Source organism: Canis lupus, chromosome X (genome assembly GCF_048164855.1).
Source record: "Canis lupus baileyi chromosome X, mCanLup2.hap1, whole genome shotgun sequence".
In the NCBI taxonomy this organism is placed as follows: domain Eukaryota; kingdom Metazoa; phylum Chordata; class Mammalia; order Carnivora; family Canidae; genus Canis; species Canis lupus.
The window spans coordinates 68,682,299-68,701,255 of record NC_132876.1 but is presented as its reverse complement, the minus strand read 5'-3'; the positions used below and the strand labels follow the sequence as shown (position 1 = coordinate 68,701,255).

General features: G+C 51.6%; 1 protein-coding gene across 1 annotated transcript; it reads right to left on the bottom strand.

Annotated features, from left to right (window-relative positions):
* Positions 1–548: 548 nt before the first annotated feature.
* CXCR3 (C-X-C motif chemokine receptor 3) lies at positions 549–3,242 on the bottom strand. Its single transcript, XM_072815922.1, has 2 exons — positions 3,122–3,242; positions 549–2,135 (listed from the first exon to the last, which is right to left on the bottom strand). The coding sequence occupies exons 1-2, from the start codon at positions 3,131–3,133 to the stop codon at positions 1,041–1,043; spliced, it is 1,107 nt and encodes a 368-aa protein (XP_072672023.1). The 5' UTR covers positions 3,134–3,242; the 3' UTR covers positions 549–1,040.
* Positions 3,243–18,957: the final 15,715 nt, after the last annotated feature.

Here is an 18,957-nt window from a genome sequence, read left to right as displayed (position 1 = left end):
TCTCATGAATAAATAAAATCTAAATAAAATTGTCCTGATGTAGGACTCAATAATGGGACTCCAGGATCATGCCGAGCCGAAGGCAGACGCTTAATTAACCACTGAGCCACCCAGGGAGCCTCAGGGAGCCTTCCTAAATAGTTCCAGCCCCAGGGCTCTGAGCGCCATGTCCCCCGTGTGCTACGCGTTTGCCTCATGGCCTCAGCTGTTGGGTATTTATTGCTACTTCTCACCACATCGTCCCTGCTGGCCGAAGCTTCTGGAGTGTGGGGACTGTCTTAACTCATGTCTGAAGGCCCTTGCCCCAAATCATGCCTAAACAGAGTCTGGCAGGTCCGGTAACTGTTAGCCCACACCCATGCACCTGGGTGCTTCCCTGAAAGGGGCAAGAGTACCCAGGAGGGCAGAGAGGAGGCTCAACATAGCTGTGAACACAAGCAGCGGCGCTGGCTGGCACAGCCCTAGGGCCAGGCAAGGAGAACAGGAAATGCATCCCTGAAGCCTGTGCCGGGGTGGCTCTAATGATGTAATGATGCACGACTGACCTCCCTGGTCCCAACGATCATGTTTATTGAAAAGTCGTAAGCAGAATTTTAGACATGACAATTAAACATGGAGCAACTACAGAGATCTTGGGGACCACAGCTACAGTTGCTGCTGAGTTCGGGGGAGGGCTGGGCCAAGTTCCCATAGGGGCAGCCTCTACTATGCTGTTGGCTTCATACTTCCTGAACCGGGAAAGGCCAAGGTCTAGTAACTGGATAAGAAGGGCGGTGGGGCCCCAAGGCAGCAGTGGGGTGCTTTCGGGAACGGCAGTGGGGCTTGGAGCTAAGGAGCAGCAATGGCGTAGCTCCTAAGCTAGCGGGGGGTTGAGGGGGTGGCCCCCCAGGAGAACCAGGGGTGCTGGGGCTGCTGGAGAATCCCAGGGGCAGCGCGAGGAGTAAGGCAACAGGGAGAGGGAGGGAGGAACCTGGAGGGTGGGGGTAGGCAGCCAGGCTGCTCAGTGAAAGGAGAGGCCGCCCCCTCCCCCCCGCTCAGCCTCACAAGCCAGAGTAGGAGGCCTCTGTGGTCTCGGACCAGGATGACTCCCGGCGGGACAATGTTGGATGCCGCTGGTGCCCTCTATGGTCGGGGCAGCCCAGGCGCAGGAGTAGCATCCACATTCGCTCTCGGAACTTGACACCCACAAAGGCGTAGAGCAGTGGGTTGAGGCAGCAGTGCATATAGCCCAGGCCTGAGGTGACAGACTTGGCCACATCCACACGGCTTTCTCGGCCACAGTTGCGGTCCAAGGCCCCCAGGTCCATGAGGGTGTCTACCAGCACCACCAGGTGGTAGGGGGTCCAGCAGAGGGCAAAGGCCACCACGACCACCACAACCAGCCGCATGGCCCGCAGGCGCCGCTGGCCCCTGGAGACCAGCAGCACGGCCAGGATGCGGGCATAGCAGTAGGCCATGACCAGCAAGGGCAGGAGGAAGCCAGCAACGAGCTGCAGCCCACGCAGGGCCGTGCGGCCCACCTGCGGGAAGTTGTACTGACAATGCATGGCATTTAGGCGCTCGTCGCGGTTGGCCGACAGGAAAATGAAATCTGGGATGGCAAAGAAGAGGCAGAGCCCCCAGACGACCACACAGGTGAGGGTCACGCGGGCTGGGGGGCCCCGGCGGTAAAGCTGCGTGGCGTGCACGATGCTCAGGTACCGGTCAAAGCTGATGCAGGCGAGCAGGAGGGCCCCCGCATAGAAGTTGATGTTGAACAGGGCCCCGGCCACCTTGCAGAGGCCTGATCCGAAGACCCACTGGACGGCGGTGTCCACCGCCCACAGGGGCAGCGTGAGCACTAGCAGCATGTCGGCCACGGCCAGGTGGAGCAGGAAGGTGTCGGTGCTGCTCCGCGCCGCCCGCTGACTCAGCAGCACTGCTGCCACAGCGCCGTTGCCCAGAAGCCCCAGCAGGAAGAGGAGGCCATACAGGGCGGGCAGGAAGGCACGGTCAAAGTTCAGGCTGATGTCCTGCGGGCAAGGCGGGGAGGCACAACAGGAGTCGCTCTCATTCTCGGCATAGTCGTAGGAGGAGCTACAGTTCTCCAGGAGGTAGGTGAGCTCCGAGGCTTGGAACACCTGGCGTTCACTCATCTGTGGAGGGAGGCGCGGGGCGCACTGCATGAAGGCCTGGCGGTGCTCCTTGCTGCTTGGAGCGCGGTGGCTCTGAGGGGCTCCTCTGGGAAAGCAGGCCCCAGGCCTGGGCCGTCCCCTGGAACCGTCCCTGCCTTTCTTCCAAGGCTTTGCCTTTACTGAACTCGGGTCTGCCCAGCCTTGGACCACCCTTAGCACCGCCACCCTTCTCACCCTCTTGGGCTATCCCATCAGCCCAGGGATTGTGGGCCCCAAAGAGGGCTTCCCTCCCAGGTCAAGAGCCTTCCCTGCCCCCTCTCCTCTCTCCTGGCTCTTCCTGGTTGGCCGGCTAGCCCTTCTGTTTTCCGGGCCACACCTAGTTCTACTACCTTCCTCCAGTCCCCCCTCCCAGTCAGTCACTGGCCCTCCACTTCCCTCCTTAGTCCTTGCCTGGGGACCCCCAACTTCCTGCCCCTATGGGGCCTCTACACAGAAGCGCCCCCCCAGTCACGTGCTTTTTGCTCCCATTCTTCCCTTCCCAAACTCCGAGGCCATCTGCCACCCACTGGGGGCTCCCCAACCAAGCTCTAGTGGAAATATTCCTTACCCCGTGACCCTGCAAAGCTGCCCCCTCCCCAAGCTGCAAGCCTTCTCTGTGTCAATTTGGTCCCGCATGGAAGAGTAAGTTCCAAGTCATCGCTGAAGGAAGCCTTAGAGGCCATCCAGTGGTAAGCCTCTACCTCCCGCTTTCTGCAGATGAGGCACCAAAGCCAGACAGGAAAGGGGACTCGCCTGTGGTCATACATAAGTGGGGGCCAAGGTGGGTTCCCAATTCCCTGTCCCGGGGCTCCTTCGGCCACCACCCCTGCCTTTTCTATCTACTCACGCAGCCCTCAGGTGGCCCTGGCTCATGGGCCAGCCCTGACTTTCACCTAGTGTCCTGAGTGACGTTCTTCTAGTGTCTCTACTCTAAGCTGTGCACCGGACCCCTGGGCAGCAGCACTCACCTCAGGGACCATGGCTGGGCTGGTACTCTGGCTGTAGGGCTGTGTGCCGCCTGCCCCCTCTGCTTTGGTGCTTGTGGTCAGGAACCTACACTACACAGAGGAAGTGAGGGTTTCACATGATTCTCGGCAGCAACCTCTTCCATGGGGTTGTCTGTACCGGATCTCAGACCCGAGGCCCCGAGAGTTCTCATTCCAGTCATCCTCTACCCGGGCCAGGGGAAGCTGTTCTGGAGTAATTGGTCACAAGCCTGGGACCCAAAAGGCTGGGGCCATGGGGAAGGGCAGGTCCTCTGCAGGGAGATATTTGAAGGAGCAGCGGAGTCTGGGAAATGGAGGGCAGCCCTGCTGCCACTGGGGCAGAAGCTGCTTCTCCTGCATTGGGAGAGTCAATGCTCAGTGCACTGGAACTTGTGCTCCTCGGACCCAGGCTGGAGCAGATCCGTGCAAAGTTGCAGATTGCATTGCTAATCGTCTTAAGGCTGCAAAAGAGCTTAACTGTCTTTAAAAATGAAAATGAGGGGATCCCTGGGTGGCTCAGCGGTTTGGCGCCTGCCTTTGGCCCAGGGCATGATCCTGGAGTCCCGGAATTGAGTCCCGGGATCGAGTCCCACATCGGGCTCCCGGCATGGAGCCTGCTTCTCCCTCCTCCTGTGTCTCTGCCTCTTTCTCTCTCTGTGTGTGTCTATCATAAATAAAAATAAATAAGTCTTTAAAAAAATAAATAAAAGAAATAAAAATGAAAATGATTTATTTTGTTCATTTATTTTTAAAGGTTTTATTTATTTATTTGAGAGAGAGAGGGAAAGCGTGAGCCCAAGCAGGAGGGGAAGGGCCAGAGGAGAGGGAGAAGCAGGCTCCCTGCAGAGCAGGGAGCCCATGACACTGGGGCTCAATCCCTAGGACCCCAAGACCATGACCCGAGCCGAAGGCAGATGCCCAGTCGACTGAGCCACCTGGGCAGCTCCCCAAAATGAAAATATTTCAAAGCAGTCCATCACACTGAAACTAGTACTCCACTATTGCCCCACCCCACTAATCACCAGGGGACCAAGAAAGGGAACTACCTACTAGGCATGAGCCTGGTATGTGCTAGACAGTGCTTTAGGCGCTTTCTCTGACACAGCCTCACTTAAACCACACAACTCCCCTGTGAGGTGGGCGGTTATCCCCATGGTTAGTCCAGAATGGGGAGAGACCCTTCAGCAGACCCAACAATTAAGGCTGGGTGATGGGAATGAAACCACGGCTTCCTCTCTCTTTACCACTCATCCCACTGCCTTTGGTGTTTTTCAGTGGGTAAACTGAGATATAGTCATGCAGTTAAAAACAAATGACCCAAAGCTATATATTTTGACGTGGCCACAGCTGGAAAAATCCAATGACAACATGGTGGAAAAGCCCAGTTGCATAATATCATGTAGAGTTGGATACCACTTACGTAAATTCTAGAAACCACACATATGAAGCAATACCGTGTTGTTTGGGATGCAGCTGTTTGTTCTAGGAGTTTCAAACCAGGGCTGGAGGAGCACCTGGCTGGCTCGGTCGGTGGAACACACAACTCTTGGTCTCGGGGCTGTGAGTTCGAGCCCCACGTTGGGTGGAGAGGTTACTTCAAAAAATGAGAATCTTCACAAAAAAATAAATTAAAAAAATAAGACAGGGACTGGAGATCCTAAAAATTCACAAGAGCAGTCGCTTCTGGGGCGAGAGGGAGAAGAATAGGGTTGGGTAAGAGGTTGGGCCCTCCTGATTTCGAGGGAAAGCTGTAAACAGCATCCATGGCAAGAGAGTGAGCCCCTTGCCCACTTTCTGTGGACAGAAGATGTGACTTAATCATTGCTCTAAAGAGCTTGTCAGCTGCAAGTTCTGGGCCACAGGGAACTGAGGGCCTGACAGATGCCAGGAGAAGCACAAGTGGACAGAACTGGTGAGTCCAGGTACCTCGACACTTAAGATGGGTAGGACTTGGCACCGGACTTCCCGCAGAGTGAGGAGGGAGGCTCGGAGCTGGGACCACGGTTTCTGGCTGCCGGCCTGTGAAGAGTTTCCACTCACAGGGTTTTTACATGTGAAAGAAGTGAGGATGACAAAAACCTCTGTCTGTTCCACTTAACAGCAGGTCTTGTGTTCTGCACAGATGTCCTTCATCCCGTTTCGGGTATTAAAGGGATCTTTTCTTTATGAAATGGCAGAAGAAATAGCCAATAGACCTGGAGATAGCTTGTGTTGGCCCAAGTGGACGACGGCCTGGGGTGGGGTGGCTCTGCGTCGAGGTTGGAAAGTCACTGGTCTGTGTGAAATTTAAAAGTCTAGGGATTCCTGGTCCCTTTCCTATGCCCCAGTCCCCATTGGGCACATGGGGACAATGATCCCCACCTGTGCGAGCTGTGGGACCTTGGACAAGGGACAGAGCTGTTTTGTGCTGGTCCCTCCATCAGGGCGGTTCTAAGATGAACTGAGCTCAATGGAGCTCACTGAGTTTGGAAGGTCCCTTCCAGGGCCCAGCACGTGATAGGAGCCTGGCAGAGAACGCCGAGTTGAGAGGGATGTTGGCCACACACGTAGAGTGACTGGGAGCCTCTCAGGTCAAGGGAGCCCCCGGATAGAGCCCCTGCCTTGTGGGGCATGCGGTGGTGGTAGGGGGTGTGTGTGCGGTGTGTGTGGGGGGGTAGGGGGCAAGGATTTGGCCTCCAGAAAGGCTTCCATGCCATGTAAAGTCAGGCAAATCATTTTGCTTCTCTGCCCCAGGTTCCTCATCTGAAAAGTACAGATATACACAGTCCCCATGTGGGAGGGTTGCTGCGTGGACTGCGAATGGTACATGGAGGTGCCTGGCACCCAGTAGGTGCCTGGTGAGCAGCAGGTCCCTCCTCCTTCTGGTCACTTTCCAAATCAGCCTCTCCAGGGGCCTCAGGATGGCAGGGCCATGGTAGGCTCCTGTTCCATGTCGCCACTCAGATCCTCAGAAGTGCCTTGGCCATAGTGCCTGGCCAAAGCCTTGCCTGCCCCTCTACCTTGGTCCCCTCCTGCCCCGAGCGGGCCCCCACAGCAGGTCAGAGGCAGGTCCAGCCCTCGGGGGCACCCACCTAGATGGAGTGGGGCAGGGGCTGGTGGGGGGGGAACGCCCACACTCAGAGTTTTGCTAGCTGTGCCCTCCTGCTTCTGCCTTCCTGAGCAGCCAGTGGGGAAGCTTCAGGAGGAAGTTACTCAGAGCGAAGCTGTTCCGGGCCCCACCTGCGGTCAAGGTGTGAAATGTGCACCTGTCTCTTCTCTGCCACCCATCCCCCTGTTTTTTTCTTTCTTTCACACCTCTGGGCTGTGGTTTGGGGAGATGGGAGGCTCAGAGGTCTGAGCCCTGGGCCCAGGCCCTCACAGGAAGGAAGGCTTCTACAGCTCTCTTTTGGGCCAGCCAGGGAAAGGGGCCGTTTCTTCCTCCCCTTCAGTGTCTGCTGCCTCACAGCCTCCCTCCTACAGCTTCACAATGCCACGTCCCCACACCCTGCCCCTGGTTCCAAAGGCCCCTAGCTGTCAGACAAGTGGGCTCAGTGAGGCCCTGGCTTCTTGTGGGGTTCGATTATGGCCTTGGCTGTGGCAGGGCCTTTCTTAACACGTGGGTTAAGAATAACACGTGGTTAAGAAGAGGCTTAACTAGCCCCACGAAGGAGTGTGGGTCTGCCCCCAGATGGGGCTGGGACTTCCACCGGCCCTTCTCTCCAAAGAAGAAGAGTTTAAGTCACAGGGAGGCCCAGGGACTGGGATCCCCCTCTCGGGCCCTCTTCCACAGCTGCCTCCTGCAGCTCTGAGACCTACTGGGAGCTGAGAACATTTTAAGTGCTGGGGCCATGCGCTGGTATGCACTCCACGCCCAAGAGGGTGATTTCCCAAGTTGCAAGGCCCTTGTTCCTTTTGGGAGCAGAGCAGGAGGATGTTGCCATCATTTGTCAAGGCAGTTCAGGTGATGGGAACAGCAGGTGCCAAGGCAAGGAAATCAGGACCTAAGTACAGTGACCTTCGTACCATCCTGTTGCCAGTAGTGCCTGGGAACTGGTGCGTGAAAATAGCTTCCATTCAGCAAGACTTTTACTTCCATATACATGATATCTTTATTTTTATTTTTTTAGAATGAGCCAGAGAAGGAGAATCTTGGGGCTCAGCATGGAGCCCAACATGGGGCTCGACCTCATGGCCCTGAGATGATGACCTGAGCTGAAACCAAGAGTTGACACTCAACCCACTAAGCCACCCAGGTGCCCCCACATGATCTCTTCTAAAGAATGGAGATGGTGGTTCAGAGAAGCAAAGTGACTTGTCCCAGGCTGGGAGTGTGACAAGATTCCTATCTAGGCTTCTTTCTGATACACTATTCTGACTGCTGGGGCTGGAGACGCCTGCTCCCCTGCCCCCACCAAAGCACACTGCTGCCCAGGGACTGGTTCCTCTAAGAGTCATGCCTTACTCACTACACAGTCCCAACAGGCATCTTGTGTCCTAGAGTATGCTTTGGTAAAGCTCTCCACATCCCCATTCATCTTGCCCTGCTCCTCCCCTCTTACCAGGGAGAAGAAATGTCAGAATCTCCATGATGAGAGGCCTGGAGGACTAAGCAAAAATCTGCTAAGTGCCAGACACTTTTCACAATGTCCCCAGGAGAGTCTGTGTTGCTCCTAGAAAACTCCATCCCACAGAAGGCCAGCCCTGGCAGGCCTGGCCTGGAAAGTTCCCCATGTAGGGGGTCAGCATGCATCTGTTTCCACCACCCTACACCTGGGATGACATCCACCTCAGCCCAGGCCTGTCCAGTACAAGTGGCAATGTTGCTGATGTGCACAAATCTGGTTATGGAAACCTGATCTTGATGGGTTGTCAAGTTCCAGTTGCTCCCATAAAGAACTGGGGGGAGGGATCCCTGGGTGGCACAGCGGTTTAGTGCCTGCCTTTGGCCCAGGGCGTGATCCTGGAGACCCGGGATCGAATCCCACGTCGGGCTCCCGGTGCATGGAGCCTGCTTCTCCCTCTGCCTGTGTCTCCGCCTCTCTCTCTCGCTCTCTCTCTCTCTCTCTCTCTCTGTGACTATCATAAATAAATAAAATTAAAAAAAAAAGAACTGGGGGGATGTCCCTCCACACTGGTGAGCTGGGCTACCCCTTGGAACAAAGTCATGGGTGGGCCCAATGTTTGGTCGTTGCATTCCCTTGGGTTGCCCCATGGAGTAAGGTGAACCAGGTTAAGAAGAACAGCTGACATTTACTGATGATGTAACTATGTGCCAGGCACTATTCTGAGAGCTTTATTGGGATGATTTCATTTAATCGCTGTAACTATGTAGTAACTTTGACACTATGGCTCTTATCATCCCTGTTTTACAAATGACAGAGACACGAAGTTTAAGGAGCTCATTCAAAGCCACATGACCAGCAAGTGGCAGAGACCTCCCACCTTTGCTCATCACACTATAATACCTTTTAAGGTATAAGGGACTGGGATCAAGGTGTTCCAAGAGGACCACTTTGGCCTTATCTTAATGGTTCACACAGAGACCGTATTCATGTGTTAGCTGAATGAGTAAGAAGCCATCCAAAAGGAAAATAAAATTAAGCTAAACATTGGGGCTCCTGGGTGGCTCAGTGGTTGAACATCTGACTTTAGCTCGGGTGGTGATCCTGGGGCCCTGGGATCGAGTCTTGCATCGGGTTCCCCTTAGGGAATCTGCTTCTCCCTCTGCCTATGTCTCTGCCTCACTTTCTGCATCTCTCATGAATAAACAGTCTTTTAAAAAAATTAAGCTATAAGCAGCCCGCGTGGCTCAACGGTTTAGCGCCACCTTCAGCCCAGGGCCTGATCCTGGGGTCCCGGGATCGAGTCCCACGTCAGGCTCCCTGCATGGAGCCTGCTTCTCCCTCTACCTGTGTCTCTGCCTCTCTCTCTCTCTCTCTCTCTGTGTGTGTGTCTCATGAATAAATAAGTAAAATCTTTTTAAAAATTAAGTTAAAATTCTGAGATGATAGGCAAAATTTGACTATGGCCCAGAGATTTGACTATGGCCCATGCTATTTTGTAGATTTCAAAAATGTGATAAAAAAAAAAGTCTGTGGGAAATGCGCACTGAGATATTTTAAGGGTAAGGGGCGATCACGACTTCAACTTTCTTACCCAGGACTTGGAACACAAACAGGCAGAGTGAGAGAAGGTGAGGCAGGGATGAAGCAAACCAGGCAACAGGCAGATAATTACTGATACATGTGTAAGGGGGTTCTTTGTACTTTTGCAACTTTTCTCCAAGTCTGATACCACATCGAAATGAAAGTTACTGAAGGAATCTTCCTCAAGCAGGATGGGTTTGGTGTCAAATGCTATTCCGGAGACCAGCTTAGAAACCTTGAGTGAAGAAAAGTGGGGGCGGAAGCTGCCTGGGAACAAGGGTTCCCTGGCTGTGGCCCAGCGGCCTTGCCCAGCAGCACCGCCCCCTCCATCCCTCCATGTTCTCATTAATTTGGGGAATATAAATAATAGTGAAAGGGAATAGAAGGGAAGGGAGAAGAAATGGGTAGGAAATATCAGAAAGGGAGACAGAACATAAAGACTCCTAACTCTGGGAAACGAACTAGGGGTGGTAGAAGGGGGGGAGGGCGGGGGGTGGGGGTGACTGGGTGGCGGGCACTGAGGGGGGCATTTGACAGGATGAGCACTGGGTGTTATTTTGTATGTTGGTAAATTGAACAGCAATAAAAAATAAATTTATTATTAAAAATAAAATAAAATACTGCTAAACTGGAAAAAAAAATCCCTGTTTAACATCAAGGCTCAGACTTGATTGGCATTGATTAACAATAAAAATGCTCTCCTCCAGGTCCAGCCACCAAGCCAATATTCTGAAAGAAGTGCACTGTGGTGTTCTCCTCATTGACCAATCTGAAAAGAGAAATGGCCCCACCCGCACATAAACAATATATTTTAATGTTATTATAACTGGATGCCGGACCGGCAGTGAAAATTGATTTTATTCTTGTTGTATAAGATAAATATCTTTAATAAAATTCTCATTTTATTTAGGAAAAAAAGGAGAGATTTATTTGAAGAAATATTACAACATATATAAACTACATAAAGTCTTAATTTCCACTCATACAGAGGTAGATTTGATATAACGCATAATAAAAAACTTTTAAAATCCAGAATGCACAAAGTACTGTGCAGTTTGATCACTAAGTCATTAGTTGATAAGCAAACCTCACAGAGCAGCTCCATGTCAGCCAAGGCCACAAACACTGTGAACGACACATTTGAACTGACAGATTTTGACATGTTAGAAATACAACATCAGCGCATGTTGGGGATCCTTGGTGCCAGAAACAAGGGCGACAGGAGGGCAAAACTAGTCCTTAAGCAGTTTCCTCCTCCTTGGTTTTAACTGAGGCACTCTCGAGCTTTGGCCAGCACACAGCGCTGGTCTCCGAGCCCACGGCTTTGGCGGGGGCGGTGGCACAGCATTCCCCACCTGGCGGTGCCCATCTAGGATGTTGCCAAACAGCCGGTAGGTGTCCGCGAAGCCCTGGGAACGCTCAGGACGCGGTGCTGCTCAGGGTGGAGAACGCGGCCCTGCTTGCCCAGGGGCTCAGGGTTGGTGACGGTCGGGTCGGTGGTGCTGAAGAAGCCATCCCACTCCAGACGTCCCCAGGGGCCGGCCCAGGGGTTGTGCCTGTTCCCGGTGTGGGGCAAGCACCAGGGGACGAGGGTGTTGAACTGTCCAGCCGCGGAGTCCCAGGCTTTGCCCGCTTCCACACAGGAGCAGACCCCGCCGAGGCCCCCAGTGCTGCTGCAGCCGTTTTCCTGTCGCGGTCTGTGTACCGCAGCTTCCCAGCTCCCCTCCGCTGCTTGCCGCTCGCTCGCTCGCTCGCGGCCAGGCTCTTCTTACTTCCCGAATCCTGGGCTTCTTCCCTTTTCCCTCTGCCTGGCTACCCGTGTCCTCTCAGCCCTGACTCCCTCCCAACACCCCCCAAGGCCTTTCGAACCAGGAAGGGAAATGGGGCCTGCTCTTCTTGAAGCTGCTCAGCACCCCCCAGAGAACATAAATTGTGCCTGAGGCTTTCAGGCCACACTGTCCTGGGCTCAGAGGCGCTGAAGACGGGGAATTGGGGAGTGTGTCCTTCAGAGGCTGTCACTGGCTGAAAGCCTGGGATTGTCTTTCCTAAATGAAAGCGGGCCCACCAAACTGGGAGAGTCACTGTCAGGAGGGCTGCTCTCCCTGAACTCTGGGCTAGGGCTCTTGGCTGCTGCTGGGCTCTCAGGAAGAGGAAAAGATGCACCCTGGAAACCCTGGTGCCCATGCCAGAGGTAGTCCACTGAGCAAACGGGGCTGACCAACGTCCCTCCCTGGGTGCTAACCTCGGAGGGTACCCAGTTAGTTGTGTTTTAAGCTGGCCTCCTGGGACCCTGCATGAGGCCCCTTGGTGATGGGCTTGATCTGATCTGACAGTTTCTGCCTGACTCTTGGGCCTTCTGGGCAAGTCCTCAACTAGCCACACACATTTCCTAAAATCCCAACAGAGAGCTGGCATTGGCCTCCAGGGGCTTTTTCCTGTGCAGATGCTGCTATGGCCCAGACCCTGCCTCCTCTGTGTTGAGCCCATAACTCTCCAGCTGGGCACCAAGTCATCTGCACAGGCCAGGGCATTGGTGCTTGGTGCTCGGTGGTCAGAGCTGAACTGGCCCTGTGTGAGGCAGTGTGGCAGAGCACGTGAGCACAAGGACAGTGGAACAGACTGGATCGGATTCCCGGCTCTGCCATTTACTGGCCCTGTGACCCTGAGCAGGTAATTTCACTTTGTGCTTTGGTCTCCTCTGTGGATGAAAAGATGCAGTATGCTGTATGTGTACAGATGCCCAGAACCCTGCCTAGCAACGTGGTTAGTACTAGGTGTGACTTGTTAGCTACCCACCTCGGTATGGCTGCCAAGGTAGGTGCTCCTGGGACCAGGCACACCCATAGGGGCAGCTTCGTTTGCAGTGAGATACGGCACACCAGGCTGGGAGGCCTGAGCCTTGGCCCTGCCTGAGTTGCAGAATTGGTCAAAGTGCCCAGGCCTTTGACCGGGGGGCCTGGGTGCCAGTTTTGACTCCTGCGCCCAAGTTTTCATGGGTAATGAGGTGAGAGATCCCTTCTAGACGAAGAACCTACCCATCTACTCAGAGCAGTGGGTACAGAATGCGCCAGGCCTTGGAAGCTCGTCCTTGCTTCCAGGGGTCAGGCCTTTAAAGGAGCTTGAGGGGACACCAAATAGTTTCCGTGGTACCCACAGTTTCCTTGCTAACAGAATACCACATTAATTGCTGACTCAGCCAAAATGTCTTGTTGATGATGATACAGATGGGCACCATCAACAATTAGGTAGAACTACGTACCAGGTGCTGTTTTATTTATTTATTTATTTATTTATTTATTTATTTATATATATTATATATATATATTATATATATTATATTTAATTGAATGAGAGAGAGCATGAGGTGGGGGACAGGCAGAGGCAGAGGCAGAGGGAGAGGGAGAAGCAGACTCCCTGCTGAGCAAGGAACCCGATGTGGGACTCGATCCCATGACCCGAGCTGAAGGCAGATGTTTTACCAGCTGAGCCACCAGGCACCCCAAGTCCTGTTTTAAAGCACCATTACAGGGACGCCGGGTGGGTCAGTGGTTGAGTGTCTGCCTTTGGCTCGGTGGTGGTGGGGGGGGCGTGATCCTGGGGTCCAGGATTGAGTCTCGCATTGGGCTCCTTGCAGGGAACCTGCTTCTCCCTCTGCCTATGTCTCTGCCTCTCTCTCTGTGTGTGTGTGTGTCTCTCATGAATAAATAAGCAAAATCTTTAGGGAACACCTTGGTGACTCAATCTGTTGAGCCTCTGCCTTGGCTCGGGTCATGATCTTGGGGTCTTGGATTTGAGCCCCGTATGGGACTCCTTGCTAGCGGAGAGTCTGCTTTTGTCTCTCCATCTGCCTCTCTCCCTGCTTCTGCTCTTTCTGTCTCTCTCTCTCAAATAAATAAATAAAATATTTAAAATAAAATAAAATCTTTTAAAAAATAAAGCACCATTACACATACATATCCTCACAAGTCTTTGACATAGATTCTATTTAAATTCCTATTTTAAAGATGAGGAATCAGACGCAAATAAGTAACTTGCTGTGGTTAAACGACTAATAAGCAATAAGCAGCAGAGCCTGGATTTCAAACCAAGCAGTCTGGCTTCAAAGACCACACTTTTAACCACCCTCCTCTACTGCCTCAGGTTTGAAGAGGTCATCATTTGAATTTAAGAGGAGCAGAGCAGCCTGAAGCTGACCACCCCCACCCTCCTAGCTGGGCCTGGTGGAAGGGCCATTGTGCTGCTCATTATGCAAATCCCCAGCCAAGGTCCCAGAGTGGCTAAGCCAGTGCGGGAACTGGGGTGGGGGGGAACCAAGGCAGGGCCCCTTTCTGGAACTGGGGAGCAAGCTGCCTCTGGCATTTCACAGCTGGGTGCCAGCACAGGAGATGAAGGACAGGAGTCTGGAACCAGGAGTGGTTGCTATGGAAACCAACAGTGTGGTAAAGCTCAAAGCTGAGCCTGTCTGGGTCTAAAAAAAAAGGCAAATGGTATTTTAAAAAATTCTAGATTGTTTTGGAGGATACCTTAGGACAAACCCTCTGTGGAATTCAGATGAATTTTTAGCATATTTGCTCATGAATAGAGGTCTTTCACATGACTACCCAGAGCATCTATAAGTTACTGTAGCTTCTAGTATAGCTGGAGAGGCAAGAGCACTTGCTTCTGAAGAGGCCCAAGATGGGAGGGGTGAGGGGAAGGGAGGCGGTGGGGTTAGGAAGTGAATTGGAAGAGGAGAGAGGTTTTCAGGGAAAGTAGGTGCAGGGAAACAGGTTGGAGGGAATGTTAGCTGAAGTGAGGTGGCAGGGAGGGGACAGAAGGTGATTCAGAGCTGGAGTCCACAGCACTGATTGACCACCCCGAGCCCAGCCTGCCTCTAGGGGGTCTCTGTCCACCTTTACCACGAGGATGGCATCCACAGTGGCTTCTGGGCTTGTCCTCTGCCCTCATGTGAGGTCTGGGAAGTCTGGCAGAGATCTGTTTAGGGGTGCTTGGGTGGTGCAGCTGGTTAATTAAGCATCCAACTCTAGATTTTGGCTCAGGTCATGATCTCATGGGTCTTGGGATGAGCCCTGCATTGGGCTTTACGCTCAGTGGGGAGTCTGCTTGAGCTTCCTGCCCCCCCATGTCAAATAAATAAGTAAATCTTAAAAAAAAGGAGATATGTTTAGTCTCTTTGTACTCCAACCTATTGGCAAGAAACCTCTACTTTCTCATGTAATGCCCCTTCCTGTCACTGCTATTACTATCCTGAGACATGTGTTGTCTGCAGCATGTGCTTTGGCCAACACTAGCCCAGAGAGTGAGGGCTGTTCTGTGATCTGGTGCCGGCTTCCTGCCCAGCCTTATTCTTTACCTCTGCTTTGGGCATCCTATATCCTAGCCAAAGTGGGCCACCTGCTGCTGCTAGCATACCCCACTGTTTCCAAGGCTTGGCTGGCCTCTGCTCAAGTCCTACCCATGCCATCTAGGACCCAGAAGTGCAGCAGAATCACGAAGCCATGAAAATGAAAGACTCCCTTTATCTGGATCCCATGGCCCTGCCCTGAGGGCCCCAGCTGTTGGGGTAGGACAGAAAGGAGAGCTGAGAACAACCAGGGGAGAAAGCAGGAAGCTCCAGTACTCCGTGCCTACCTTCCTGACACAGAAAGAGACTGGAGGAATTCCGTGGGGCAAGTCTCTGAGAGGAGTGCTCCTCGCCATCTGATCTCCAGTCTTCTCACCCTTGGAACTGTTCATTCCACTGGTATAGAGAGGCCAAGGCAGGCTCTGGAGGATCTCAGTGGGGGTCCCACTGAGTACAGATGATCTGTAGCATGCCACTAGTAAATGGACCTTATGTGTGGGCCGTGGTGTCCGTCAAGCCTCAGTTTCTTTCTTTCTTTCTTTTTTAGATTTTATTTATTTATTCATGAGAGACACACAGAGAGAGAAAGGCAGAGGAAGAAGCAGCCTCCACGCAGGGAGCCCGATGTGGGACTCAATCCCTGTACTCGATCCCGAGACTCCAGGATCACGCCCCGAGCCGAAGGCAGACAGGCTCAACCGCTGAGCAACCCAGGCGCCCCCCAAGCCTGGGTTTCAATCCCATATTAGCCACTTGATAGCTGGATGATCTGGGCGAGTCACTTCACTGCCCTGGCCTCAGTTTCCTCATCTGAAAAATGGAGATAATACGGACCACACATGGCAAAGATGACATGGTTCTTGAGAGGACTGCATGCGATTAATTTAGGTAATCACCTGGTGAAATGCTTGGCTTTCTCTGCTACCCTCTCTAAAGGAGCCACCCCATCCCTCTCTACCCTTTTAGCTCATTTTTATGTTCTTCCTAGCATTAATAACCACGTGCTATTTATTTGCTTCTTTATTTATTGACTGTTTCATTAGAATATACTTTTCACAAGAGACATGATTTTCACTCTTTGTTTTTATTGTTTTTATGTTCACTGTTTCTTTATTTTTAAAGATTTATTTATTTGAGAGCAAGCGAGAGCAAGAGCAAGAGTGAGGGTCAGAGAGAGAGAGAGAATATTGAAGCCGACTCTGGCTGAGGGCGGAGCCCGACTGGGGGCTTGATCTCAGGACCCATGAGATCACAACCTGAGCCAAGAGTCAGACTCTCAACCAACTGAGCCACCAAGGTGCCCTTATTTTTGCTTTTTAAATCACTATATGCTTCGTGGCTTGAGTAATTTCTGACACATGGTAGGTGCTCATAAGCATTTATTGAATGAGTTTATAAATGAATGTATAGTAGGTCCTGAAAGGGTAGACACATGATGTATCTGTGTACGGCTGTAACTCGTGCGTAAAGGTCTTGCACACACAGAGCCTGCAACGCTGGCTAGCCTGTGACCTAGCACAAGGCACGTTCTAGGGGAGCATTTGTCCAGGGCTAACAATGCTTGTTAGCATAGGAACTGTTATAAAGACAAAAGTTATCAAACTTGTTTGGTTACCATATCAGCTTCCTCGGGCCACCATAACAAATGGCCACATGGAGGTGAAACTAAAAACAACAGAAATTTATTCTCCCACATTCCAAAGGCCCAAAGTTCAAAGTCAAGGTGTCAGCAGGGCCACACTCCCTCCTGAGGCCCTAGGGGAGAATCCATTTTTTGCCTCTTCCAGCTTCTGGTGGCTGTTGGCCAGCAGGCCTTGGCTTGTGACCATATCACTCCAATCTTTGCCTCCACCTTCACATGGCCCCCTCTTCTGTGGGTCCAATCTTCCTCTGTCTCTCTCTTATAATGACACTTATGATGGCATTTGTTGCCCACTCAAGATAATCTAGGATAGTCTCCTCATCTCAAAATTTCTAACTTAATTACATTGTAAAAACCTCATCTCCAAACAAGAAAGTAATATAACATCCATGGGTTCCAGGGTTTAGGACCAGACGGATCTTTGGGAACCCTATGGTTTTCTGCAACTCCCCTGCTATGACTGTAGAGTACATTTAGAAAAATAGTGACTTGAGAAAAACGTGCTTTTAGAAAGAAGGGAGGCAGAGATAGGAGTAAAGGAAGAAACAACTCCAAAATTTAAAAGGATACTACAGATTGTCAGTCCCTCCTCAGCATGGGAGGGATCCACCAAGCTCTCCTGCTAGTTCTTTTTGTGGGTCAAGGACTGGGATCCATGGCTTACAAAGATGTGAAGACGTAATTATGCCTGATGGAGAGTAATGGCTGCACTGTGCTTCTCATTTAATTAGCCTGGGGAGGGTGTCTGGGTATGGATGGTTTTCAAGAGCCCTCCAGGTAATTGTAATGCATAGCAAGAGTGGAAAACCACTAGACCATACATAGTGTTGAGGAGATGCGGATTTCAAACATTGCTGTTAATGAATATTATCTTTAAGAGTAGTAACAAAGTTCACAGTGTTGACACCAATTATTCACCCTCTTGACCTTCTCCGTGAGATAATAAGGATGCGAAAGCGCCAGGAACACTAGCTAGCTGCCTGGGGGGAGTAAGGAGTGTGGGGGTGGGCTGGGGAGGCGATGCTCAAGCAAGTGTGAGGTGCAGAAAGAAAGCAGAAAAGAAAGAGAAAAAAAGAGAAAAAAAAGAAAAGAGAGAAAAAAAGAGAGAGAGAAAAAAAGAAAGAAAGCAGAAAGCATGGCTGGAGCCACCGATGTTCAAGAACTCAGCCCCCAGATGGAGACTCCAGGGTCAAGGCTGGGGGCACATAGGCAAGCAACAGAGAGCCCCCAGGACTTTCCAGGAAGAAAGAGGAAGGTGCTGTTTATTTAAAAATTTTTTTTAATAAAAAGGGCAAACCCTTGGGCTGGTCCCAGTGGTCAGTGGCCTGTATTCCCTCCTGGCTCAGTAGGCTAGGGCCACCCTGCCATCACTGCTGAAGTTGGAGCAGGGGTTGTCAGCAACTCCACTGGCTCTCTTCTCTGAAAGAGAAGCTGGCCTTTCTGATAGGGCGAATGCTTTTGATGCCAAAATATTTTTTTTAAGTATTAAATGTGAAGTGCAAGCCAAGTGATATGAAGGCCTCACAAAGGATACACAAGCTCTTTTCTTGAGGTTGGGGCTGCCAAAGAGGAATACTCTTTCCTTTCTCTGTGGTGTATCTATCCAGGGCTTTCTAATCTCCCTATGCTCCCCGGGGAGATCAATCTAGCAGGCATTTGCTATTTTTTCTCATTTTAGAAATTATACAAAACTTACCATTTTAACCATTTTAGGGGGACAAAGAACCACAGATACCTTTTTATGATAGGCAGTGCATTCTTCACATATAGAATATCACATGGGATCCCTGGGTGGCGCAGCGGTTTGGCGCCTGCCTTTGGCCCAGGGCGCAATCCTGGAGACCCGGGATCGAATCCCACGTCGGGCTCCCGGTGCATGGAGCCTGCTTCTCCTTCTGCCTATGTCTCTGCCTCTCTCTCTCTCTCTCTGTGTGTGTGTGACTATCATAAATAAATAAAAAATTAAAAAAAAAAGAATATCACATGAACCCCAAGATCTCCAATCATTTCATTATATTGAGAGGATAAAATGGGATGATGGCTTTGAAGCTAGTTTGTGTAAACTTTAAAGTTCTAGAATAGTTGGAATACTTATAATCACCAAGGAGAATACACTAACCATTACCTGTTATGTCTCTCAACCCTCTCCCCCACTACCACAATTATGGGATGGAGTGAGACCTGTATATCAATGTGGAATCAGACTCTGTTTTGAGTTATTTTTTTATTTTTTAGAAGATTTTATTTTATTTATTCATGAGAGACACAGAGAGAGGCAGACATAGGCAGAGGGAGAAGCAGGCTCCCTGCAGTGGGCCTGATGCAGGACTTGATCCCAGGACCCCAGGATTACGACCTGAGCGAAAGGCAGACGCTCAACCACTGAGCCACTCAGGTGCCCCTTTACCCTGATATGATATCAATTTTCATAAACCCACTCAGCAGCTAATCAGCTCATCTCTGGAGGCACCTTAGGCTCATGGGCATATTTTTCCTTCTTGTATAATCCTCTTTCTTTTCATACCCCACTAAAGCGAAGCCAGCTCTGCTCTTCATTGCTTCACTACTTTGGTACCTCAGGGAGCAGATTTAGCCTGTAGGGTTGGAGAGAGAGCACTGTGGGTCCCTGGACCCTGCTTCCTAGCAGTGCTCTGAGGAGCTGGTAATTCCCCAAGGTGTAGTGCCTCCCCCCTCCCCACCCCCTCAG